Genomic DNA, 26,059 nt, shown 5'->3' on the forward strand with positions numbered 1-26,059 from the left:
AAAGTGAGGAGACATAATGGCCAGAGCGGCTGACATCGGAGCTGGGGAACCAGCTCTGAGTGTCGGTGTCAGTTCAACATCATGTGATTCTGGACAAATCACTTAATCTACCCATGTCTACTATAAATAAATGTGTCCTTAATTAACTGCTGCTCGTGAAAAGCGCCGGTGTTGATGATTAAGTGCCGGTACTGAGCACCGCAAACCACCGGCTCAAATTAAGCACTGCTTTTAATCTTATTTTGGTCTAAATTGTCCCGATATTGCACATAGGTTATTTTTATCAAGTACACATAGAAGGAATGCTTGCAATTTGATTAACCATTTGCAATCACTCGGGTAGCATTCCAACCCATCGTTTATTTGCATATGGCTGGGTCCAAACTGAGGTGGCATGGTGTGCAAAATCTAGATAGACTGGGATGCAGCCCAAGTGATTACCAGTGAATCCAAGCTAATTCAAGCATTCCGTCCAACACTTCTTTGTACTTTCTGCCAAGTCCCAATCCCCGCAAGAGCTACAAATTATTCATCTATTGATAATCATCCTGAAACTATTAACAGTTCTTCCATCAATGTTTCCCCAAAACCTGCCAAACCTTCCCTTTCTTCTGATGCCCAAACCTGCGACAAATATTTCTAGATCTGTAATACCACCAACATCAGCTTTTGAAAATTCTAACCACTTGCGTTTTAAAACAAATTAATCCAGATCCACCAGTACATACACCAACCTTTTCCAGCATTCGAGAGAGACAAACAAATAGTTGAACGTTTATCTAACCAGGCACACATTCTAATTGACATTTATTCTGTAATGTCCAGCTACCAAGTATGCAACGTATGATGAGCCTTTATTAGGTTCCTGGGGTCTAAAACATATGAAAAGGGATTTGTGAGCTGATCAAAAAACAAACATGTTCTCAAATATACCATCCTAAAGTAATTAGTTGCACTAACTAAAGGTAACTTAGTCTAAATCTCAGTATCCCTGCATAAGTCGTCAAATGTGAAACAAAAGACACAGTTCACTTGCAAGTAGCTCATTACAGTGAGAGCACAGCCCGCGTCATAGAAGCTCACATGCACTGCAACCACTAAAAAGCTTTCGTCCACATGTAAACCTCGATCAACTCCATTCCTTTGTGAAAGGTTTACAGTTTTCTACCCTATGCAGCAGTATACTCAACATCCTAAAAGATTCCATAAGCTTCTAATAGTATTCTGCAACACTCTCAGAAGAGCATAATTGTTCTTTATCGTTGCATGCAAGTCCATCTCAAGAAGCTTCCACCAAGCAAGATTTCAGATTTGCGCCTTCTTTAGAATCTTTCAACATAAACAATGAATTTCTTGCAATATAAATTTCGCCTTTTGAAGAGTTAGACCCACACTGCATAACATGCTAAACAAACGTTAGCAGTCTTTGTTATGCATTTACCCAAAAATGAAATGCCATCTAAAAACCAGTGTAGTATGGGACTTTCAGTATCGCGCGCCGGGTAGAGTGTTAGGCGCGCGATGCTGCTAGGTGATGTGGATAATGTATTAAGTGTACTTTTGAATACGGCTCGGGGCATGGCGTTCGGCTCACGGGCGTTCCGATGGTGTTAGGTCAGTTGCCGTCTGGACGTCTATGTGAGCGGGCGCTCATGTCACGGGTGGAGTGTTTTCTGTAAACTAAATAAACCTTTGAGGACTTACCACGATACCGAGTGGCTTATTTCATCTGGCGACGATTGGGATTTGCTCCACCCGTCGGACCACGCAGACTTTGAGGGCGTTTCATGAAAGTCAACACGACTTCGGAAGTTGGAGGAACGTTGAAACCTCGTCCATCACTTGATTTCGACGTCTGCTGTTCCTTCGACATTGCCGTTTCTTCAAGGATTCCTGTGGTGAGGTGCAGGCATACGGAGGTTCTGGCTTTCAGAGGAGGTAAAGTGTTTGAGCGCTCCTCGCGCATGACGAAGTGGGAGTATCGAAGTCTCCACGCATGCGCATAGCTTTTCGCCGGACTTCATACCCTCTGGGTGACGTCAGCGCGTGATTAGCGCGACGCCATTTTGGATTGGGATCGAAAAGTTGCAACTCCGCCGGTACAAAAGGGGAAACCGGCCATTTACTGCCTGTGTGTGTGTCGGATTCGACGATACACACGTCATAACTGGGGATTTTGCTTTAAATCCACCATACATTCAAGGAGACTGTACTATTTTATTTTTCAACGTGCTTGAGGATATTGGAGAGGCATAAATTTATTTTTCTTGGCATTTATTCATTTATTTATTTTTAAAGTTTAAAAAAAAAAAGGGAAAGAATGGCTACAAGCAACCAACAAAGTAACCTCAGTTTTACTCAACCACCACCTTTTCTAAGCAAACCTGGTAGCCCACCCATCATCTGGTTGGAATGGTTTAGACTGTTCGAGAACCATTTGGTGGCCATAGATGCTGACAGTTATTCTCCCGCACGAAAGTTCGCTATTCTTTTTGGTTGCCTGGGTCAAGCGGCACAGAGAATTTTCCATAGTATTGTTCCTATTCCTCCACCAGCCGCTCAGTCTGGGGATAACCGATGGAATGTGTATGTGGAGGCTGTCGCTAGACTCAAAAAGCAATTTGATGACGAGCCTAATATTATGTTGGAGCGGCATAACTTTTATGCTCGTAAGCAAAAGGAGGAAGAAAAGGTGGAGGAGTACGTCTCCGCTCTTAGAGTCTTGGCTACCACCTGTGGTTTTGGTCCCCTTTCCGATGATTATATTAGAGATCAATTTGTTTTTAATTGCGTATCTTATAAAATTAGACAAAGGATTTGGAGTTGTAAAAATCCTCCTTTGTCTGAGGTTATTGAGCTGGCTCTTAGCATTGAGCGGTCAACAATCACAAGTAAGGTTATGCAAGCTGACGCAAAACCAGGTATTAACGCTATGGACTCGATTGAACCTGATCAAGAAAGTTCTTTAGCGTTAGTTAATGTTAAGCCTAAGGGAGCAAAATTTGTACAGAAAAAACAAAACATATTTTGTTACAGGTGTGGATCTAGAAATCACATCGGTAATTTTCCAGGATGTCCAGCAATTTCAAGGCGTTGTGTAATTTGCAAAAAAGTGGGCCATTTTCAAGGGGTTTGCAGAAACGTTAAGAAGCCAATGAGCATTCGGTACTTACAGTCTGAAGTTGATGAGTGTACAAGTTCGTTAAACAATGTTATTGTAACTTTAGAATGTGGAACGTGTTGTATAAAAGGTCCGTTATGTTCAGCGGACATTGATAATGTTTCTTTACAGGTTATGGCGGATTCAGGGTCGCCCATAACAACTTTGAGAGACACAACTTTTTATGAATGTTGGAAGAACAAAGAACTACTTGTATCTGATGTACACCCCAAAGCCTTCGGGGAAAAGGACATAGATATGTTGGGGTATTTCACGGGCATGGTAAAATGTCTAGGTAGAGAAACCATCACAAAAATTTATGTGGCAATAAAGGGCAAGAACCTAATCGGGTGGAAGGATTTAGCCCGAATGGGGTTGTATTTGGTTCCGGGTGATGAGAACCCGATTAAAGTGGGAAAGATGCCCATGTCGGATATCAAGATGATAGAGACTGATTGTAACAATGAGGTACAAGAGTTGCTCAAGGAATTTAAACTGGTTTTTAGAGAGGTAGTTGGGAAAGTTAAGGGGGTGGTGCACCACATTAAGCTTGTTCCGGGGGCACAACCCGTTTCTCACAAGGTTCGCTCGGTTCCTATGAGCGTTCGTGAGGACCTTAAACTTATGCTGAAAAACTTATGTGAGCAGAATATTATAACTCCTACGGATTCTTCTCAGTGGGTGGCTCCCATCGTGGTCGCTCGGAAAAAATCGGGCGAGATTAGGCTTTGCGCTGACTTGCGCACCCTCAATAAAAATATTGTGGTGGACTGCCACCCACTGCCCAGAATTCATGAGTTACTAGCGAATCTAGGTGGCGCAAAGTGGTTTTCATTAATCGATCTTAGATCTGCGTACCACCAAGTGCCATTGTCAGAGGAATCTCAAGAGCTTACCACCTTTGTGACACCATTTGGGGCGTATAAGTTTCTTCGGCTTCCGTTTGGATTGGCATCTGCAGGGAGCGTGTTTCAAAAGTTAATGGATACCCTGTTCGGGGGGATTGTGGGGGTCCAGGCGTACTTGGATGATATTTTAATTTATGCCAGGTCTCGCGTAGAACACGATAAAATATTGAGGGAAGTCCTGACCGTTCTTGAGTCCAGGGAAATGACTGTAAGGGCAGACAAATGCAAGTTCGCAGTACAAGAGGTGGAATATTTAGGACACTTAGTATCTGAGAATGGAATTAAACCCAAGTTCTCTGTGATTAGAGCGATAGAGGAAGCTAGAGCTCCAAGCGACAAGGACGCTTTGCGTTCATTTCTGGGGTTGGCAGAATACTATGCTAGGTTTGTGCCTAATTACGCGCAGTCGGTTGAGCCAATGCGTGAGTTGCTTAAAAAGGGACGCAGTTTCAAATGGAACGATGACTTGGAATCGGCGTTTAAAAATGTTAAAAAGCTGATTGTATCTGCTCAGGCTTTGTTTGCCTTTAGGGACGATTGCGTGTCCCTTATAACCGTAGATGCCAGTATGTCCGGGTTAGGAGCGGTGTTGAGTCAGAGGGTAAACGGACATGAACAGACTGTGGCATTTGCTTCCCGGTCGTTGAAACAGTGCGAAAGGTTGTACAGCACGATTGAGAGGGAAGCGCTTGCGTGTGCGTGGGCCATTCATAAGTTCAGAATGTATATTTGGGGACGGAAGTTTGAATTGATTACGGACCATAAGCCTTTGGTGTATATTTTTAACAATATCAATTCGTCCAGCATGTCAGCTAGGTTGATGCGGTTAGTTTCCAAAGTCCAAGAATTTAATTTTTCGGTTAGACATATTCCAGGTGGGAAGAATTTTAGAGCGGACTGTTTGTCTAGGCTGTCTATGGAGAAGGACGATGTAGATGATGTTATGTTGGATGATGTGGAATGTGTGGCGGTGGTGGATGCGATTCAGGTGTGTGATTCGGTTTTGTCTGAGAGTGCGTGGAAAGACGCGTGTGACTCGGATGCAACCCTTAGGAAGGTGGTTGAGTATTCATCTAGTACATGGCCTGACTCAAGAAATCTAGCCGGAGATCTTAGGGTTTTCGCCCAGGTGGCAAGTGAATTGTCAGTTGAAAACGGGGTTGTTCTGCGGGGGGACAAGTTTGTCCCTCCGTGTGGCTTGCGTCCTACGATTATTAATAATGCCCACGCTGGTCATTTAGGGTCCACTAAAACTGCTATGAAGATTAAGCAGCATTATTGGTGGCCTGCTATTGACGCACAGGTGAAATCTGCTATTGACAACTGCCCTGAGTGCTTATTGTCAGATAAACATTGGCGTACGTTGAAAACCCCGCTCCATCCTACTGAATTCCCGGGTGCTCCTTGGGAAAAAATTGGTCTGGATTTTTCTGGGCCCTATTCTGTGCTTAATCAGGATAAAAAATTCATTTTATTGGCAGTGGATTATTTTTCGAAATGGATGTACTATAGTTTCATTGAGTCTCCTGATACGGAGTCAACTTTGACGTTTTTAAGGGACATTTTTTCAATCGAGGGTGCCCCAAAGGTTATTGTCACTGATAATGGTACACATTTTGTGTCGGAAAAAATGTGTGAATTTTTGAAACAGCTTGATGTGAAACATCTTAGGGTGGCACTGTATTCCCCAACTTCCAACGGATTGGTTGAAAGGGGGAATAAGATTGTGAAAGAGGGCATTCAGACTGCTTTGGCGGCAGGGTTGGATGTTAATGCATTTTTAGTGGAAAAATTATGGAGCTATAATACCTCTCCTCATTGTACGACCGGAGTTTCACCTTTTTCGTTGTTAAGGGGTAGAGAAGCTCACACGTCTCTGTTTCCGTCTTGGTTAAAGGAAAGGTCTGTTGAAAAAAGAATAGATATTGAGGAGGTTGCAAAGAGGGTTTACTCTAAGCAGTTACTGATGAAGGAAAATTTTGAAAAAAGGGAACACCCTATAGCGGAAGACGTAGTTGTGGGAGATTGGGTCCTGATCAGGAAACCAACTAGAGTGAGGAAAGGGGAATCAAAGTTTTTGAGACCTGAAAGAGTGTGCAATGTAAGTAAGGGGGCCGCTTTTGTGGGAAATAAAGGGTGGTGGAACAAAAGGCAGCTCGTAAAAATTTCTGATGTACAAGCCAATATCTTGTTGAAGAGACAGGATAACGAGGGTGATGGGCTCCATTGGGAGCATTGGTTAGAGCCGGGTAAGCCCCAGTCTGGTGCATGTGCCTCGTCTGATGTTGTTCATAATTCTCACGACACGGCTTCGGGGTCCATTGGGCAGGATTTGCGCTCTAGTGGCTATAAGAGTTCAACGCAGTCTTATGGGGGCATGAGCAGTGTCCATACTTCTAGGGGTCGCGTTTCTAGGATTCCCAGGAGACTTATGGATTTTGTTAAATAATATGTGTGTTAGATATGAGTTGCCAAGTTTTTTTTTGTTTTGAAAAAAAAGGGAAAATAGGATGTTTGAAATGTTATTTGTACTGTAGAGATTTAGTTTTTGTATGTTTTACTTTCTTTGTTTTGTAAAAGGGGGAAGGTGATGTAGTATGGGACTTTCAGTATCGCGCGCCGGGTAGAGTGTTAGGCGCGCGATGCTGCTAGGTGATGTGGATAATGTATTAAGTGTACTTTTGAATACGGCTCGGGGCATGGCGTTCGGCTCACGGGCGTTCCGATGGTGTTAGGTCAGTTGCCGTCTGGACGTCTATGTGAGCGGGCGCTCATGTCACGGGTGGAGTGTTTTCTGTAAACTAAATAAACCTTTGAGGACTTACCACGATACCGAGTGGCTTATTTCAACCAGACATTGTTATCATGCCCCTTAAACAAATCGGGCATTTTTCTCTAGGAGACAGAGTCCAATGAAGATAGCCCAACTGACAACTCTGCAAAATTAAAAAAATTCTTAGGTGGTGAATCTGAAAATGAATCTGAAGTAAAGCAGATTTCAAATTTATTTTAATGAAGTACTTTCTGTGCACATTTCCATCATCAATTGCATCTCAAAGGTTGAATAGGAAAATCTAACCCACAAAAAGTCACTTGTTCCGACTTCTGAAGTACATATAAAACATTTTATTGGCATGGACTGCAGGTGATCACCACAGTGGATAGCCAATATGTTCTACTGAACTCATTTCACCACCTTCAGAAGCATCCCTTTCAGTTGTAGTCTAGTGAAGCCGGCACCTTCGACATTTTCACATGAATGGCAGAATTCTAGATTATGATTTCATGCAGCTAATCTCCCAAACTACTTTGCCTTTACACTTCATATTGTATCAACATCTCTTAAATACTTGCACCATTTGCAAGATCACCTCAAAATCAGGACAGGACTCCTTTTTTAAAAAAAACTCTGCATCCATTGCTGCCATTTATTTAAAGTTTACTTTTGTTAAGTATGTTTTCTTTCAACAATTTTACTAAACATTGATTATGACCGTACTAACACAGAACTTTAAGAAATCCAAGCCTCACAACTTCACCACACGCTACCACCTCACAATACGGTTTCTCCATACAAACACTCCCTCCCCCACAGCTCTTACTCGTTCCCAATACTCAATACAAACTCATCTATCTTCTGATAGTCTGCCATCCCTTTTACAACCTTCATTTGTCACATTTAAGCTTTACCATTCTTGACACCAGTTCTCCTTTTTTCACGGCTTCGTTATTTTTAACACACACAACGCTTCCAAATTTCTTTTTCCTTATTGCCATATCAACCATATAAGGCATTGGCTCTTCAGTTAATTTACTAATAGTACATTTCATACTTTTGCTGTACTACAGCTTCTTGCTTTCACGTATAGCACTGTATAATTAATTGACTATGAACAGCTGCTATGTGGCTTAAATCAGTCACCTTCCTCGAAACTGTACACAGAAAGGCAAATTTGTTCACGCAAATTTGAAGTCTAGTAGAAAACGTATACATTTCTTTAAGTGAATTCATACTTTTCCCAAAATGTATGTCTAGACATTTCATAGCTTCCTCATGCAAATCCTTACTTGTATTCCCTTTTCCCCATCAACTGCTCTATAAATAAACCCAAAATCGTCTTACCTACCTTCGAACAGAGCATTCATTAACATGCACTCTTTCTCCCTGATCTGCAGTACAAACTAACATTTCTAAGCTTTTCTTGAACGTTTTTGCCATTCACTTCAATGTACTGGAAAACTATATGGGCTCTGCAAAAAAAAAATTACAAAAAATTGGGGGGTAAGACCGCTTAACATCGTTGTGGTCATCTGCAACAAGCTACTGTATACACATCTGTCTCTACTGTATAAAAAAGAAAAGAAAAAAACAAGCACTGCCTCCTTCAGCATGTCTTGCAATGCCTAGAAGGGAGGAGGGAAGAGGGCGATCATACGTTATACAGTGTGATGGCCAAACAGAACGTTCTCTTCATGAAATTGCCGGGGAGGGAGCTCAGCACATAAAGGAGGGGCATTTAAACAAATGCACCAATAACATGCCAGCATTTCTAAACGACACAGATAACAACCAATGGCATTCAGTGGGAATGCCAAATGCCCATAGAAGAGATACAACAGGTCAGACAGAGCAAGCGCTTTTGAGGCTCGACTTAAAAACAGCCCTCCCTCCATCAAAAAAGTGCAAAGAGCACCCAAGCTAACAAATCACCATGAAGTTCTCCCTTGTTTCATACGTTGCCATTACACTCCAATGCCGTTTTACTCCTCAATTTCATTTCGCCTTCAAGGGCATAGAACGAACACCCACCTAAGGTGCCTGTATCTTACAAAGAGACTTCAATTAACTGCCACATAAAGCAACAAATTATTTTAATGCCCTGCTGCTCTGCCATTCCAAGCCTAAGTAAGACTCCTTGCTCTCACTAGCTGACTGCATTTATAAAGCATACACAACTCATTAAGGTTTCAAGGAGCCAGTCTTAATTAAGCTGCCTAGGCAAACAAGTAAGTTCTTGGCTATTTCCTGAAACGTAAAAGTGAGGTGGAGGCCCTTATGTTGAGGTAATAAACTCCAAATCAAGGGGAATTGTGACAAAATATAGCATCCACTCCAAAGAAAGTTTACATTTTTGAGCCTTCAACAAGTCTTATTTTTTGCTGCAAAGGTCCAGGCTACTACTGTAATGAGTGATCTTAGCTGCAAGGTAACTTAGAGATAGCAGATTTAAACATTTAACATGATTTACATATAATGTAAGCACTGGGGACAAGCTGCCAGTGGACTTCCTTAAATTCAACCAAAATATGAACTTTTTTGGTTAGTTCTGTAAAGGCCTCTATGCCATACTCTGTAGGCTTTGGAGCAGGGCATAAAGGGTGTTAGAAAGGCCACAGTAAATAGCATTGCACTGGTTCAACCATGGGTTTAGTACTGCATCTACTACTATTGGTAGGCAGTATGGCACGTTTCTTCTGAGAGAGAAGGGGAAGGATAGGTTCAATTTTTTTTCCGCTGTAAAAGAGTTTTGATCACGCTACTAACATGTACACAGATCATAGTAGAGTAGTGTCTTCATTCTTTTATTCTTGTTTGTGGAATCTTCATATGCATTTTGTAAGCCAGATCAGTTAGACTTATTTCCCTACTCCGGTGGACTATGTGGGTTGGAATTATCACCACACGATAATAAGTCTAATGGAAGACAGTGAAGCCTTGAAAAAGTTGCATGTATATATAAACTGAGGCGATGAAACACGTGTTGGCTGTCAATCTGGCTTACAAAACTGCATATGAAGATTCCACAAACAAGAATAAAAGAATGAAGACACTACTATGATCTGTGTATATACTTGTGGTGACATACTATTGCTACTGCTGTCATTTTCTATGTAAATTGAACTTTACGTGTGCTAGGGATTTGAAAGTACTAGAGGTGTAGCTTGGGCCGCAGGATTTGGGGAGGTAGGTGGTTCTCTCCACCTTTTAGCACCGTACTAATAGAGATAGGACAAATTATACTTAGTGAACATACCCAGTGGGTGCCGGCATCCTATAACAATACCACCATTTCTTTTTGTGTCACACGCTACTAACATGGGTCCCAACGATATTCAAGCAACAGACACTACTCCTAAGTTCTTAAACTCTGAAGGGATGGCCTCCCATTGGTACCAAAAATAAGGCCTCTGTTTTAGCGTTGTTCAACTGGAGGAAAACTAAAATTCCTCCCTATATGGATAACCGAAAAAACCAACTGCTGTAGCTCTCTTTCAGGCAGATGATTGGGGGGAAACCTGATATAATTTTGGGTATCCGAGATGTAGGATAGAACCGACATCTGGAACCATTTCTAGGGATCACAAAGTGAGCACAAGTACGTATATTAACACTTGGCGATAAAGAGGAACCGCATGGGGCTGCAAAATCAGATCTCCAAATCTTAGAAAGTTAAGAACACGCTTTGACCCGCTATAATCTATTGATCAAACCATTTTAATGTATCATCTGCTCCAGAACCGTGGAAGAATCTTCCTCATTTATGAATATATATATATATATATATATATATATATATATATATATATATATATATATATATATATATATATACACACACTGTTATTTTTTGCAAAGTAAGGCTGTTTCTTTACCATAGCACAATCATTCTTAGATTAAATAGAGTACATTATGGAGAGAGTCTGTGAACTATTGTAATTGTTGAACAGCTACTTTTCCCCAGTGCACTGACCCCCACCAGCAGAGCAGTGATAGGCTGGATGTTGCCAGGGTCTTGGAGTGAGAGAATGGGTTTTATAATGAGGATGTAATGAATGTGAGCTTTCCTTCAGGGAGCTGGGTAACTAGACCTTCAGATGGAGAGGTTGACATGATGGAGAACAGTAGGAGAGGAAGATATTCAATTTTGTTTAAGAGCCCATCCCACTGCAGGGTCTCTGAGTGAGTACATACGATTTAGATTCACCAATAGAGTATTAACCTTTTCAAGAAAGGAAAAGTTAGAGAGGAATTTAACAGAACTCTGAGTGAGTGGTCAACTGCTCAGGTCTGGTCGGAACCTTACCAATTTCTATGTCCTCAGATTTTGCAGGCATTCTATTAAATCAACACAATATTGCTTCCCTCAACAAGTGGACACCTCTTTTTCCCCTACTTGGTCTTCATGCATCTAGTTTTCTGCTTAAAGGAAGCAAGTTTTGTTGTGAATAAGTCTGTTTTAGGAGAATGAACTCTAATTGGATAAGATAAAATTTATCTCATCAGATCTTCAAGCGCAGAGGTGCAAGGGTGAGAATTATTACAACAGAGGTTTTGATGTTAAATGGGATCAAAAGGAGCCTTAAGTTAGCTACACCAACATCAAAATGCCCTTTTTGAAATAGGAACACAAACTCGAGCATCTTCAGCCAAGGAATCAGGATAGGAAAGCAAAAAATAAAGGTAGGAGAGATCTGACCGAATGCGCCAATTGATAATAATGGAGGTATTCTTGTTTTGGTGAAAATATTCCTAGCCAACCATGACCTTTTAAATGTGTAGCGCTGTGGGTATCTTTAATAAGGCTCTTGCCAATATAATATGGCCAGATGACACATCCAGCAAAACACACACGATGATGGACGGAATATTGCACATTGCCAAAACATTCACCCCCAGTCACAGATCTGGGTTTAATCCATTGTTATTTTGCTCACCACGCCACCCCAGTTCAGACATGGCCATATGCAAATCAGTCTTGACCCTGGGCCTCATGGGAACAGTCCAGCCCGAACTGCCAAGCCAGGTCCTCCCTGGACCGGAAACAAGCATCCTAGGACCGGTTTCGGGGTTTCACCCCTCTTCAGCCAGGATAGCTTGATTCCAGTGGCACAGTGAGCCCAGGACCCACGTCTGGGCATACCTGGCGCACTTAGGGCGAGAAAGCAATTAATGGACGGAATGCAAAACAAATCAAAACATTCACCCCCAGTCAAGAGATCTGGGTTAAATCCATCATTTGTTTGCCCACCATGCCACCCCAGTTTAGACCTGGCCATATGCAAATCAGTCTTGAGCCCAGATGACACATCCAACCAAGCATTAAAGTCTTTCAAGATGGCAACCGATGAAAAATGTATGGCAATGGTGTCAAGATGTCCAAGAAGACCTGTGTGTTATATATAATGACATGGGCAACGTTAGCAGAAAAAGAAAGGAATATGCTACTTACCAGTATGCATCTGTTCTTGGCATGTAGAGCTGCAGATCTACACACTTTTGCATAGATCGCCATCTGGTGTTGGGTTCGGATGTTTGCACTTGTTTTTGTCCTGGAAAGTGTTTTGAAGTCACCAGGTATGTGACTCCTCCTTAGGATCATAGTGTGCATGGGCATCGGCTCCATCCTCAGATTGTTTTTCGCCAGCAGGGAAATGATGGAGCTTTGTAAGAAACAGGAAGATGCCCTTGTATAGAGTATCTATATAAGATAATACTGGAGCACATAAAGGAAGCCGGGGAGGCGGGTGCGCGTGTGTAGATCTGCAGCTCTACATGCCAAGAACAGATGCATACTGGTAAGTAGCATATTCCGTTCGAGGCATATGAGCTGCAGATTACACACTTTTGCATAGATTGTATAGCAGTCCCACGTCTAGCGGCGGCCACCATTATCTGTTACAGCAGTCTGAAATAGGGTTTTGAGTACAGCTTGGCCCACACTGGCTTGTTGTTTTGTTTGCACATCTACACAGTAGTGTTTAGTGAACGTATGTGGTGTAGACCATGTAGCTGCTTTGCAGATATCATCTAATGGAATGTTGCCTAAGAATGCCATAGAAGCCCCTATTTTTCTTGTAGAGTGGGCTCTAGGAGGAACAGTTAAAAGTGTGTTTTGCTTGTGGTAGCAAATTTGTATGCATTTAACAATCCATCTGGCTATCCCGGACTTAGATATGGGATTGCCTTGGTGTGGTGGTGAGAAAGAAACAAAACGTTGTTTGGTTTTCCAAAAAGGTTGTGTTCGCTCAATGTAATCGAGTAATGCTCTTTTAACATCTCAAGTATGGAGAGCTCTTTCTGCGACTGTGTGCGGTTGCGAGAAGAAAACGGGCAACTCCACAGATTGATTAAGGTGGAAGGGGGAAATGACTTTAGGAAGGAATTTAGGATTAGTGCTGAGAACCACCTTATTATGATGCATTTCTAAGAGGGGTTCCTGGATAGTTAGGGCTTGTAGTTCACTAACTCTTCTTAGAGAAGTTATGGCCACTAGGAAAGCAACTTTCCATGTTAAGAATTGTAGCTCACATTTATGTAGAGGTTTAAAAGGAGGCCCCATTAGTCGTGTGAGCACGATATTTAAATTCCACAGAGGTGAGGGTGAAACTCTGGGAGGAATTATCCTTTTGAAGCCTTCCATAAAGGCTTTGATGGCGGGCACTTTAAATAGCGATAAATGTTGTCTATTTTGTAGGCATGCTGCTATAGCAGCAAGGTGTGGCCGAATAGACGTGTAGGCTAAGTTGCACCTTTGTAGGTGTAGTAGGTAGGTTACGATGTGATGGATAGACACATCTAGGCGATTGACGGTATTGTTGTGGCAATATATCACAAATCGTTTCCACTTGGCTGCATAGCAGGCTCTAGTGGTAGGGCGTCTAGCCTCCTTAATAACATTCATACAGTCAGGAGGAAGGTTAAGGTAACCGAATTCTAAGATTTCAGGAGCCAGATCGCAAGGTTCAGCTGAGCTGGGTCTGGGTGTCTGATCTCTCCACAGTTCTGGGTTAAGAGGTGTGGTGAGAGGTGTAATCTTTGGTGCGGGACTATTGACAGTTCCAACAATGTGGTGTACCACGGCTGTCTGGCCCAAGTTGGCGCAACTAGAATGAGAGTCAGTGAGTGTTGCTGTAGTTTGCGCCCCACCAGTGGTATGAGTGGGAGAGGCGGAAAGGCGTACACAAATCTGCCTGACCAGTTCATCCATATCGCGCATTGCCTTTGGATAATGGGTGTGGGTATCTGGCGGCGAAGCTTGGGCATTTGGTGTTTTCGTGGGTGGCGAAAAGGTCTATCTGTGGTTGCCCCCATATCTGAAAGTATGGTTGGAGAACTTGTGGATGGAGTTCCTACTCATGAATCTGTTGTGTTTGACGACTTAACATATCTGCTATGGTGTTTTCGGCTCCTGGGACGTGTAGGGCTAGGAGAAATATTTTCTGAGGTATAGCCCACCTCCATATGTTTTGTGCTAGCTGGGAGAGCTGCAGAGAGTGTGACCCGCCTTGTTTTTGGATGTAGTACATGGCTGTCATGTTGTCCGTGCGGACTAAGACAGCCTTTCCCGATATTTGTTTCTGGAATGCTTTTAAGGCTAGGATTATGGCCAGTAATTCCAGGTAATTGATGTGGAATAACTTTTGGGGTGTCCACTTGCCTTGTATGGTGTGATGTAATAGGTGAGCTCCCCAGCCGGAGAGCGATGCGCCCGTTGTCATGACAATCTGAGGAACTGGTTCTAGCAACAGTCGCCCTTTGGAAAGGTTTTTGGTGTTCCACCATTGCAGAGAGCGGTGGGTGCGACCGTCGCCCAACACCAGATCTGTTAGCTGACCTTGAGACTGGTTCCATTGTCGTGCTAAGCACTCTTGTATGGGACGCATCTGGAGTCTTGCGTTTGGCACTATGAAAATGCAAGAGGCCATCATCCCTATGAGCTGCATGAACACTCGAGCTGGGAGAGAGTGATGCGGCTGAAATTTGGGTAGGAGAGCGAGAATGCTTGCTATCCTTGGTGGACTGGGATAGGCTAACGCTTTTGAGGCGTTTATTGTGGCGCCGGGGTATTGTTGTGTGTGAGAGGGTTGCAGATGAGACTTGGTGTGGTTTACTGTGAACCCCAGGTCGTGGAGTAATTGGATAGTCGTGTGAATGTGACGAACACACTGGTTGTACTGCTTTTATGAGCCAGTCGTCGAGGTATAGGAAGACGTGAATGTGTTGTCTTCTTAGACGGGCTGCAACTACTGCTACGAACTTGGTGAATACCCTTGGTGCTGTTGCGACTCCGAAAGGGAGTACTTTGAATTGATAGTGCTGCCCGTCCACTACAAACCTGAGATATTTTCTGTGAGCAGCGTGTATGGGAATATGGAAATAGGCGTCCTTGAGATCTAAGGTGGCCAGGAAGTCGCCCTGTGAAAGTAGAGGGAAGACTTGCTGAAGTGTGACCATGTGGAAGTGGTCTGACTGTATGTACCTGTTTAGTGGTCTGAGGTCTAGAATAGGTCTCAGAGAGCCATCCTTCTTTGGTATGAGAAAATATAGGGAGTAAACTCCCTTGTTTTGTTGGTGCAGGGGAACTGGTTCTATTCCACTTTTTTGTAGCGAGTAAATCACCTCCTGTTTGAGGAGTGACAAATGGTATGGTGACATTGGACGCTGTTTGGGTGGAATGTTTGGGGGGGTAGAGGTAAGTTCGACACAGTAACCTGATTGCACTATTTGTCGCACCCACCTGTCTGGTGATGTTGGTCCAGACAGGAAGGAACTGCTGTAGTCTTCCCCCGACAGGCGTGGAATGGTCGGGGGAAGCGGAGGGAAGTCACTGGGCAGGGGTGGAGGCAGAGCAGGTGTTGTTCGTCTTGCCTCTGCCTTTGTTATTGTTACCTCGGTATCCTTCTCTGTGGTAACCTCTGGTGAAGGTGGATTGGGTGGGAGACTTGTAGGAGGTGGATGGGGTGTCAGACGAGTATCCCCTGGAGTTGCCCCTGTAGGATGAGCGACGAAAAGAACGTCTGGGAGCTTGCGATTGCAAGGCTCCCATTTATTTGACTGTATCTGTTTCCTTTTTCATCTTCTCAAGGGACGCATCAACATTAGGGCCAAAAAGGTGTTGCTGGTTGAATGGTTGATTTAGTATAGAGCTTTGCACCTCAGGTTTAAACCCGGAAATGCGTAGCCACGCGTGCCTACGAAGAAGGACGCTTGTGTTCACTGCTCTGGACGCGGTGTCTGCTACATCAAGAGCACACCGAATAGAGGTGTTGGTGATAACTTAACCCTCTTGTATTAGGTCGTTGGCCTTATGTTTGTATTTGTCCAGGAGGTGTTGGAGCAGGGACTCTAACTCATCATAGTGAGCCCTATTGTATCTGGCTAACAGGGCTTGAGTATTTGCGATGCGCCAAATATTAGCTGCCTGGGACGCTGTTCTTTTGCCAGAGGCGTCCAGGAGTTTAGACTCTTTGTCTGGTGGAGGTGCATCACCTGTTGTCTGCGAATTAGCCCGTCTCCTAGCATTTGAGACGACCATGGAGTCTAATGGGACAGGGCCCCTAATGTAAGCTGGGTCTGTAGAGGAAGCTTTGTATTTCTTCTCAATTCTAGGATTGATGATTCTAGTCCCGACAGGGTCTTTAAATACTTCTGTAGCGTGTTGGATCACACCTTTGAGCATGGGCAAAGTGGATGTGGACCTTTGGGTGGTATCGAAAGTGTCCATTAAAAAATCATCTTCGACTGGATCTGTATGGAGGTCGACCACGTGGTACTGGGCAGCCCGGTGTATTAGTTGATTAAACCCCATGGTATCTTCTGGTGGTGAAGGCCTAGAGGGGTAGATGTCCTCTTGTGGTACATTAGGGACATCAGACGTATTATAGTCATCCCATGGGTCAGGGGAGCCTGGAGGACTGGGGTCATCCATTGGCATGTTGTTGTCACCGTCCCCTGTGTCATCATATGTGTCGTCATCATCTACTGGTGGAGGGGATGGAGTAGGAGACCTAGGTGGGAGGGGTGGTGGAGGTGGAGAGGGTACCCTAAGAGGTGATGTGGCTATATCCTCTTTTTAGGTGGTGGAGCTGGTGCAGGCATGTCTAGTGCTCTTTTCCTGGAACTGATAGTCAATTGACCGGTTTTAGGGTCTTTAGTTAAAGTTTTTTGTTGAGGGTATGATTGAAAAAGCTCCTCCAAAGAAGTTTGGGTGTTCGGTGTCGGTATCGAGGGCTTTTTGGGCGCTGGCTGTGGAGCTGTTTTGGGCTTGGAGCCATGCGATTTGTCGGATACTGTGTTTTTTCAGTGTTGATGCCTTTTTCGGCACCGAAGAGCGTGAGTCCGAACCTTTAGGGAGTGGCTTCTTCGGCGGCTCCGAGTGTTTTGTCGGTGCCGGGGAGTCACTAGTTGGAGTCTTCGGTCCCGAAGGCTTCCGGGTTGAAATAGCAGTCGGCCCCGAGGATGGGTGCGGCTTCTTTTTTGGTGCGGATGAATGGGTTTGGGCACCGGTAGCAGGCAGACTCGAGCCGGAGCCGCCGGAAGGCTTGGTAGGCTTCTGTGCCGGGCCCGAGGGCGGGCCATGGGAAGCAGTGTGTCGATGTGCACCTGAGCTCGAAGGCGAAGGTGTGACCGAAGCCTTTGTTGTTGTAGGGAGTGGGTCTGGGTCGACGTCTGTACTTACAACTCGTTGAGCTGGAGTTCTTCGACGTCGGAGTCATCGGCTTCGGAGGTGCTGATGAGCTCTTCTTCGACCCGCTCCTCTGGCACATCGACACCCTCGTGGAAAATGTCATCAGGGATCGAACTCGACGAGCGAGCCATGGTCCTTCGAGCTCGTCGATCCCGGATGGTCCTCTTCGAGCGGAAGGAGGCACAAGCGGGACAGTCTCTGGCCTCGTGCTCGGGAGAGAGGCAGAGGTTACACACCTCATTCAGGTCGGTGTAGGGAAACTTTGACCCAAATCGAGGACACTTCTTAAATGGCGTCCTTTCCATTAGCCAGATGCCAAGGCTCGGGTCGGCCCGAAGGCCTGCTTCGACGACCGGAATGGAAGATTGTTAGAGATGCGCGCCGATTAGGGGTAGCGTTCGAGACAATAACGTTGAAAAGGTGAAGGATTGCGCGTCGAAACTGGAATCGGTAACGGTTCAGAACTGTAGCGCGAGAAACACATCCGAACCCAATGGCGGATAAAAACAATCTGAGGATGGAGCCGATGTCCATGCGCACTATGATCCTTAAGAGGAGTCACATACCTTGTGACTTCCAAAGACTTTCCAGGACAAAAACAAGTGCAAACATCCGGACCCAACACCAGATGGCGATCTATGCAAAAGTGTGTAATCTGCAGCTCATATGCCTCGAACACTAACTTTCTGAAAGGAAGCCTGAGAATTACCCCTGAGCACTCCCAACCTCACACCATGCATGCTCATGGTTCTCACACTATAGAAATTGATACCGGCTTTTGTACTAGCATTGCACCAAGGCTCGAGATAGGTCAGTGCCAACAAGCCCTCACTTTTCACTCCTGTCCTGATAAACATTTTTGCTACATTAGTAGCTGCATCACAAAAACATACCTTCCTGTACCCGTGAAAGATTTTCCATTACCACAAACCAGATCAGCATCAACTTATACTGCAATGGCCAATCGGTAGAAATTGCCCTCATCCGGTAAAAATTGTGCATTTTTTCAAACTTTTTATCTCTTGAGCCTTCCTGGTTATGGAACCATGCTAAACTTGTGAATGAATGGTCAAGATACATAAAAATAAGCCCCCCAAAGCCAGCCCTCTATCTTTTAGTAATGCAAACATCTTGGTATCTGAAGTGACAATGAATTAAAATTGTAAGTGTAGAAACTTTTTTTGGTTTAGAATAATAATCCTTTTTTAAAGAGCTCAATATTAAAGACATGTTTTATTATTGTGCTATTATGCTCAAGAGGTGTTATAGTACATCATAATTTTTACATCTCACTGTCTGGTAGTACTTTGTGCACAGCTTGTTGGCATTTCATGCTTTGTGTTTCAAAACTTACTTTCAGTCATATCTAATTAGTATATAGGAAATATCAGGGGTTGTACATTTTGCAATATGGTATTTTGTTTGTGCAAACAGGTTTGATATAGTTTAAACGGTATGGCTGGTTGGGAGACTTTTTGACAGGCTCTTTAAATGCTTGTGCATGGCAGCCCAGTATCGAGGAGATTCATGTTGCTGCCTTTCAAAAAATTATATCTATCTATGAGAAATTAGTATGTGTGTAGTAATTCATGCACATCATGCACTTATTTTATGTGTGCCTGTATGATGTTTTCTCAAAATGTTCTTCAGGCTACATATCTGTGTATCTAGTGCAGCAATATTAGCAACAGAATGATCATGCTAGTATTACTTTCTTTCATTATGGCTATTGCCTTTCTTTACAAGTGCAGAATAAACAACCATAATGAGTTAATGTTATTGGTCTGTATATTTATGCCTTAAATAAAATTATCTACATTAAGTAATGGCACTCTGCACCTCCATACCTGGTAGATACTATCTGTTATTGACGAGGAAGATGATTTCATATGAAGTCCTTCAAGGGAGCTGGAGATGGAGTCCATTGATGGAACATGCCTCATTGAGGTATGCTGGTAATTGCTGTCAAAAGAAACAGAGGGAAATAAGACATTGTGTATATAAGAAAAAGACTGAATCCACACCTCAAAATGTCTAACAATCTAATAATTCAAAAGGCTAATATTATTAAATAATATTATTAAATAAGCGCTAGCACAGCCTACAGGTCTTGCTCTTGACACAGGGTGCAAACCTATTTATTTTATGTATTTATTTATTCTTTAAAGCGCCTGAATCACCCCAGCGGGGTATCTCCGCGCTCCGGATTGCTGCCGCTATCCAAGAGAACACACAAATCAGAACAGAGAGGTTTTAAGCAGCCTTCTAAACTTCAGATAATCTGGGCAGTGGCGCAAATGGATCGGAAGTTGGTTCCAATAGTAGGGGGCTAGATAGGAGAAAGCTTTGCCACCCAAGCGGGATTATTTGTAACGCGGGTTGAGAAGTAAAGATTTAGACCCGGATCCGAGAAACCTAGGTAGTACATATTTGCATATTTGGTGAATTTCTCTGAAAGAAAGCTGGGAACCTAATGGCTGTGCTCAGGGTTTCTTAGACAGATTTGCTTTTTAAAAAACACCTTAAAAGATGGCTACCATGCATTCATGGCTGCCATCTATCAATAGGTTTTGTTAACAGTAAAACAACAAGCATAGGCAATGCCAAAATGTCTGGTTTTAATGTGCTACACCATGAGCTCACAAAAGCACACAACACACTACTTTCACATGGGCACACCTCTCATCCCGCCACTTATACAAACACACCACTCACCCTTCACTTATAAACTGCCTATCCCTCTCTCTCTTACACTGCACACTCAACAAACACCCACCACTCAACCAACACTGACCAACCACACCATGCAGACACACACCATCAAAACACCACTTGCAGCTCACCCTTCACTTATCCACCTTCAAAACACACTTCTCACCCTGCCCTCACACACCACTCACCCTGCCCTCATGCATGCACTGCTCTCCTTTCACACTCCTCACCACCTACACATAAACAAGTTTCATATTGTAGTGAAACACTTCACACCCTTTACTCACACAACACACATTCAGCACTCACCTATCTGCTCACACAAATGCCAACTATGAACCTTGACATTGCTCAACCTTCTCTAAGACACCGCTCACCCTGCGATCAAGAAACCATTCACACACCTTTCACCCTGCACACACTCATCAAATACCTCACCCTGAACTCACACGCCTCTCAGCCTTTATTCCCCCACTGCTCCCTCTGCACACACACACCACTCACCCTACACACACACACACACCTTAAGCAGGACTCAGATCACTATTCACCCTAGACTTAGCCGGTAGTTACACATCACATTTATTGCACTCTTACAACGCACACTCTACACACGCCCACCACTCAAACAACACTTATCCTGCAGACAACGCTCACATCCTTCACTCACACAGCATTTGGCCGCACTTGCATTACACTCGTCTACTGCTTACCCTGTACACATAGACTCACCAAGTACATACCATTCACTCTGTACTCGCAGACACAGACCACATCGTGTACTCATACACATCACTGCCCCTGCACAGACATGCTGCTCATCATACACACACAAAGCTCACTATTCACAGTTCACTCTCTACTAACCACCTTTGACCCTGTACACTCCTGCTTCTCTTCCTGCACACTGATCACCCTGCACTCAAGACACCACTCCACCAGCATACACATGCTTCGCTTGCTAAACCTGCACTCCGACACAACTCATTATGCACTCACACTGCACTCGAACACCACTCACACAGCGCTAAAATACCACTTGCCCTGCACTCAAACGCTACTCACACAGCTCTCACCCTGCACTCACACACCACTCGCACTGCCCATCATTTACTAATGCAGTGCTCCATCATTCTGCACTAAAACACGGATCATTCTGCACCCTCACACCTTTCAGCCTGCAATCAATCATCATTCACACAGCACTCACAAACCATTCATCATGCATTTACACACCATTCGCACAGCTCCCTGCCCACAGATACACCTGTCACCCTCCAAACTCGCACACACAGCTCACCGTGCACAATCATACACTGCTCACCTTGCGCACTCAAACGGCTCACCCTACAAGACACTTTCACCCTTCACTCAGACACCGCTCATCCTACACACTCACACTGCACTTAGACATCCCTCACCCAGCACTCAAACACCGCTACTGTATTTAGGGGACGTTTACAGGGTCAGTAGCCAATGGGCTACTGACCTTAGGGTGACTACACCCTTGGTTTGCTCACCCCACGTGAGGGAGTGGGCACAATCCCTAATCCTGATTGGAGAGTGCCTGCCATTTGCAAGATGGCGGACACTGAAGAGTGGGCTTCACCTCGCCTCCCGCACCTGAGGGGTGGGGCTGGCAGAGGTGAGCACACCTTCTGGGCTGCTCTAATTGTTCACGTCTGTCTTCCCGCCAAAAAGGGGGTGAGACAGGAAGGGGCTTGCTTCTGATAACAGAAGAGGCTGGGGGTCGTTTTACAAAGGCAGCAAGGCCTTTGAGGCTCCCCTGCCACAGACGGCTTTTCCTGACCTGAAGGAGGTGTGAAGACCTCAGCCCAGGAAAGGCTTTATTTCTGGGCCCAGGGAGTGAAGGCTCCCACCCCAGGGGTCTAGAAACATGTCTCGTGGTGGCAGGCTGGTGTTTACCAGTCAGGGAACCCAACAGAGGCTGGTCGTTTCTCAGGAGGCATCTCTAAGATGCCCTCTGAGTGCATTGTATAATAAATCCCACACTGGCATCATTGTGGGTTTATTATGCTGAGAAGTTTGCTGCCAAACTTCCCAAAATTCAGTAAAGCCATTATGGTGCTGTGGAGTTCGTAATGACAAACTCCCAGACCATACACTCTTTTATGGCTTTAATGCTCTTACAATGTCTAAGAAAGAAGAAGAAGTAGAAGGAGGAGGAGGAGTAGAAGGAGGAGGAGTAGAAGGAGGAGGAGGAGAAGTAGAAGGAGGAGGAGGAGGAGGAGAAGGAGTGGAAGGAGGAGGAGAAGTAGGAGGAGGAGGAGAAGGAGGAGGAGAAGGAGGAAGAGGAGGAGGGGAAGGAGGAGGAGGAGAAGTAGAAGGAGGAGTAGGAGGAGGAGTAGGAGAAGTAGAAGTAGAAGGAGGAGAAGTAGGAGGAGAAGTAGAAGGAGGAGGAGAAGTAAGAGGAGGAGGAGAAGTAGAAGGAGAAGGAGGGGGAGGAGAAGTAGAAGGAGGAGGAGGAGAAGTAGAAGGAGGAGGAGAAGTAGAAGGAGGAGGAGGAGGAGAAGTAGGAGGAGGAGGAGAAGTAGAAGGAGAAGGAGGGGGAGGAGAAGTAGAAGGAGAAGGAGGGGGAGGAGAAGAAGTAGTAGGAGGAGGAGAAGAAGTAGTAGGAGGAGGAGAAGTAGAAGTAGGAGAAGTAGAAGTAGAAGTAGGAGAAGTAGGAGGAGAAGTAGAAGTAGGAGGAGGAGGAGGCGGAATAGGAGGAGGAGTAGGACGAGGAGGAGGAGAAGTAGAGGGAGGAGGAGAAGTAGGAGGAGTAGGAGGAGGAGGAGAAGTAGGAGGAGTAGGAGGAGGAGAAGTAGAAGGAGAAGGAGGAGGAGGAGGAGGAGAAGTAGAAGGAGGAGGAGGAGAAGGAGGAGTAGAAGGAGGAGGAGAAGTAGAAGGAGGAGCAGAAGGAGGAGAAATAGGAAGAGAAGGAGAAGTAGGAGGAGGAGGAGAAGTAGGAGGAGGAGGAGGAGTAGAAGTAGGAGGAGAAGGAGAAGTAGGTGGAGAAGTAGGAGTAGGAGGAGAAGAAGTAGGAGGAGGAGAAGTAGGAGGAGGAGAAGTAGTAGGAGGAGGAGAAGTAGAAGGAGGAGGAGGAGTAGAAGAAGTAGAAGGAATAGAACGAGGAGGAGAAGTAGAAGGAGGAGAAGTAGAAGGAGGAGGAGGAGAAGTAGAAGGAATAGAAGGAGTAGAAGGAGGAGTAGAAGTATAAGGAGGAGAAGTAGAAGGAATAGAAGGAGTAGAAGGAGGAGGAGAAGTATAAGAAGGAGGAGAAGGAGGAGGAGAAGTAGTAGGCGAAGTATGAGGAGGAGGAGAAGTAGAAGGAGTAGAAGGAGTAGGAGAAGGAGGAGAAGTAGTAGGAGGAGGAGAAGTAGGAGGAGGAGAAGTAGGAGGAGGAGTAGAAGAAGTAGAAGGAATAGAACGAGAAGGAGAAGTAGAAGGAGGAGAAGTAGAAGGAGAAGTAGAAGGAGTAGAAGGAGGAGGAGGAGGAGAAGTATAAGGAGGAGAAGGAGGAGTAGGAGAAGGAGAAGGAGTAGTAGGAGGAGAAGTATGAGGAGAAGGAGAAGTAGAAGGAATAGAAGGAGGAGTAGGAGAAGGAGGAGTAGAAGTAGTAGGAGGAGGAGAAGTAGAAGAAGGAGGAGGAGAAGTAGAAGGAGGAGGAGAAGTAGGAGGAGGAAGAGAAGTAGGAGAAGGAGAAGTAGGAGGAGAAGGAGAAGTAGAAGTAGGAGAAGTAGAAGAAGGAGGAGAAGTAGATGGAGGAGGAGAAGTAGAAGTAAGAGGAGGAGGAGAAGTAGAAGTAGTAGGAGGAGAAGTAGAAATAGGAGGAGGAGAAGTAGTAGGAGGAGGAGAAGTAGGAGGAGGAGGAGGAGAAGAAGTAGGAGGAGGAGGAGAAGTAGTAGGAGGAGGAGAGGTAGAAGTAGGAGGAGGAGGAGAAGTAGGTAGAGGAGGAGAAGTAGGTAGAGGAGGAGGAGAAGTAGGAGGAGGAGAAGCAGTAGGAGAAGTAGGAGGAGAAGTAGGAGAAGGAGGAGGAGCAGGAGAAGTAGAAGGAATAGAAGGAGGAGGAGAAGTAGAAGGAGCAGGAGAAGTAGAAGGAGGAGTAGGAGAAGGAGGAGTAGAAGGAGGAGGAGAAGTAGGAAGAGGAGAAGTAGGAGGAGGAGAAGTAGGAGAAGTAGAAGTAGGAGAAGAAGTAGACATAGAAGGAGGAGGAGAAGTAGAAGGAGGAGGAGAAGTAGAAGTAGGAAGAGAAGTAGAAGTAGGAGGAGGAGAAGTAGAAGTAGGAGGAGGAGTAGGAGGAGGAGAAGGAGAAGTAGAAGGAGGAGGAGGAGAAGTAGGAGGAGAAGTAGGAGAAGGAGGAGGAGCAGGAGAAGTAGAAGGAATAGAAGGAGGAGGAGAAGTAGAAGGAGCAGGAGAAGTAGAAGGAGGAGAAGGAGGAGTAGAAGGAGGAGGAGAAGTAGGAAGAGGAGAAGTAGGAGGAGGAGAAGTAGGAGAAGTAGAAGTAGGAGAAGAAGTAGACGTAGAAGGAGGAGAAGTAGAAGGAGGAGGAGAAGTAGAAGTAGGAAGAGAAGTAGACGTAGGAGGAGGAGAAGTAGAAGTAGAAGTAGGAGTAGGAGAAGTAGGAAGAGAAGGAGGGGGAGAAGTAGGAGGAGAAGTAGAAGTAGGAGGAGGAGAAGTAGAAGTAGGAGGAGGAGGAGTAGGAGGAGGAGAAGGAGAAGTAGAAGGAGGAGGAGGAGAAGTAGAAGGAGGAGAAGTAGGAGGAGAAGTAGGAGGAGAAGTAGGAGGAGGAGAAGTAGGAGGAGTAGAAGTAGGAGGAGGAGAAGTAGGAGAAGGAGAAGGAAGAGGAGAAGTAGAAGTAGGAGGAGGAGGGGAAGTAGGAGGAGGAGAAGAAGGAGGAGGAGGAGGAGAAGTAGTAGTAGGAGGAGAGGTAGAAGTAGGAGGAGGAGGAGAAGTAGGTAGAGGAGGAGGAGAAGTAGGAGGAGGAGAAGCAGTAGGAGAAGGAGGAGGAGCAGGAGAAGTAGAAGGAATAGAAGGAGGAGGAGAAGTAGAAGGAGCAGGAGAAGTAGAAGGAGGAGTAGGAGAAGGAGGAGTAGAAGGAGGAGGAGAAGTAGGAAGAGGAGAAGTAGGAGGAGGAGAAGTAGGAGAAGAAGTAGAAGTAGAAGTAGGAGAAGAAGTAGACGTAGAAGGAGGAGGAGAAGTAGAAGGAGGAGGAGAAGTAGGAAGAGAAGTAGGAGGAGGAGAAGTAGGAAGAGAAGGAGGGGGAGAAGTAGGAGGAGAAGTAGAAGTAGGAGGAGGAGGAGAAGTAGAAGTAGGAGGAGGAGTAGGAGGAGGAGAAGGAGAAGTAGAAGGAGGAGGAGGAGAAGTAGATGGAGGAGAAGTAGGAGGAGAAGTAGGAGGAGGAGAAGTAGGAGGAGGAGAAGTAGGAGGAGGAGAAGTAGGAGGAGGAGAAGGAAGAGGAGAAGTAGAAGTAGGAGGAGGAGGAGAAGTAGAAGGAGGAGGAGTAGAAGTAGGAGGAGGTGTAGAAGTAGGAGGAGGAGTAGAAGTAGGAGGAGGTGTAGAAGTAGGAGGAGGAGGAGGAGAAGTAGAAGGAATAGAAGGAGGAGGAGAAGGAGGAGGAGGAGAAGGAGAAGTAGAAGGAGGAGGAGAAGTAGAAGGAGGAGAAGTAGGAGGAGGAGAAGTAGAAGGAGGAGGAGAAGTAGAAGGAGGAGGAGGAGGAGGAGAAGTAGAAGTAGGAGGAGGAGAAGTAGAAGTAGGAGGAGGAGAAGTAGAAGTAGGAGGAGTAGAAGTAGGAGGAGGAGAAGGAGGAG

At 45.0% G+C, this 26,059-nt stretch overlaps 1 protein-coding gene across 4 annotated transcripts in view; it reads right to left on the minus strand.

Moving 5' to 3' along the window:
• Positions 1 to 26,059, minus strand: part of LOC146812060 (protein MTSS 1-like) — a 509,468-nt gene that overhangs the window by 100,139 nt on the left and 383,270 nt on the right. For all 4 annotated transcript variants that reach the window (XM_085619068.1, XM_085619067.1, XM_085619069.1 and 1 more), the window contains exon 10: positions 19,385 to 19,499. In XM_085619068.1, the coding sequence (XP_085475194.1) occupies positions 19,385 to 19,499 (115 nt within the window). The remainder of the gene's footprint in view (positions 1 to 19,384; positions 19,500 to 26,059) is intronic.

The sequence above is a fragment of the Triturus cristatus genome, chromosome 7 (assembly GCF_964204655.1).
Source record: "Triturus cristatus chromosome 7, aTriCri1.1, whole genome shotgun sequence".
Taxonomy (NCBI): Eukaryota; Metazoa; Chordata; class Amphibia; order Caudata; family Salamandridae; genus Triturus; species Triturus cristatus.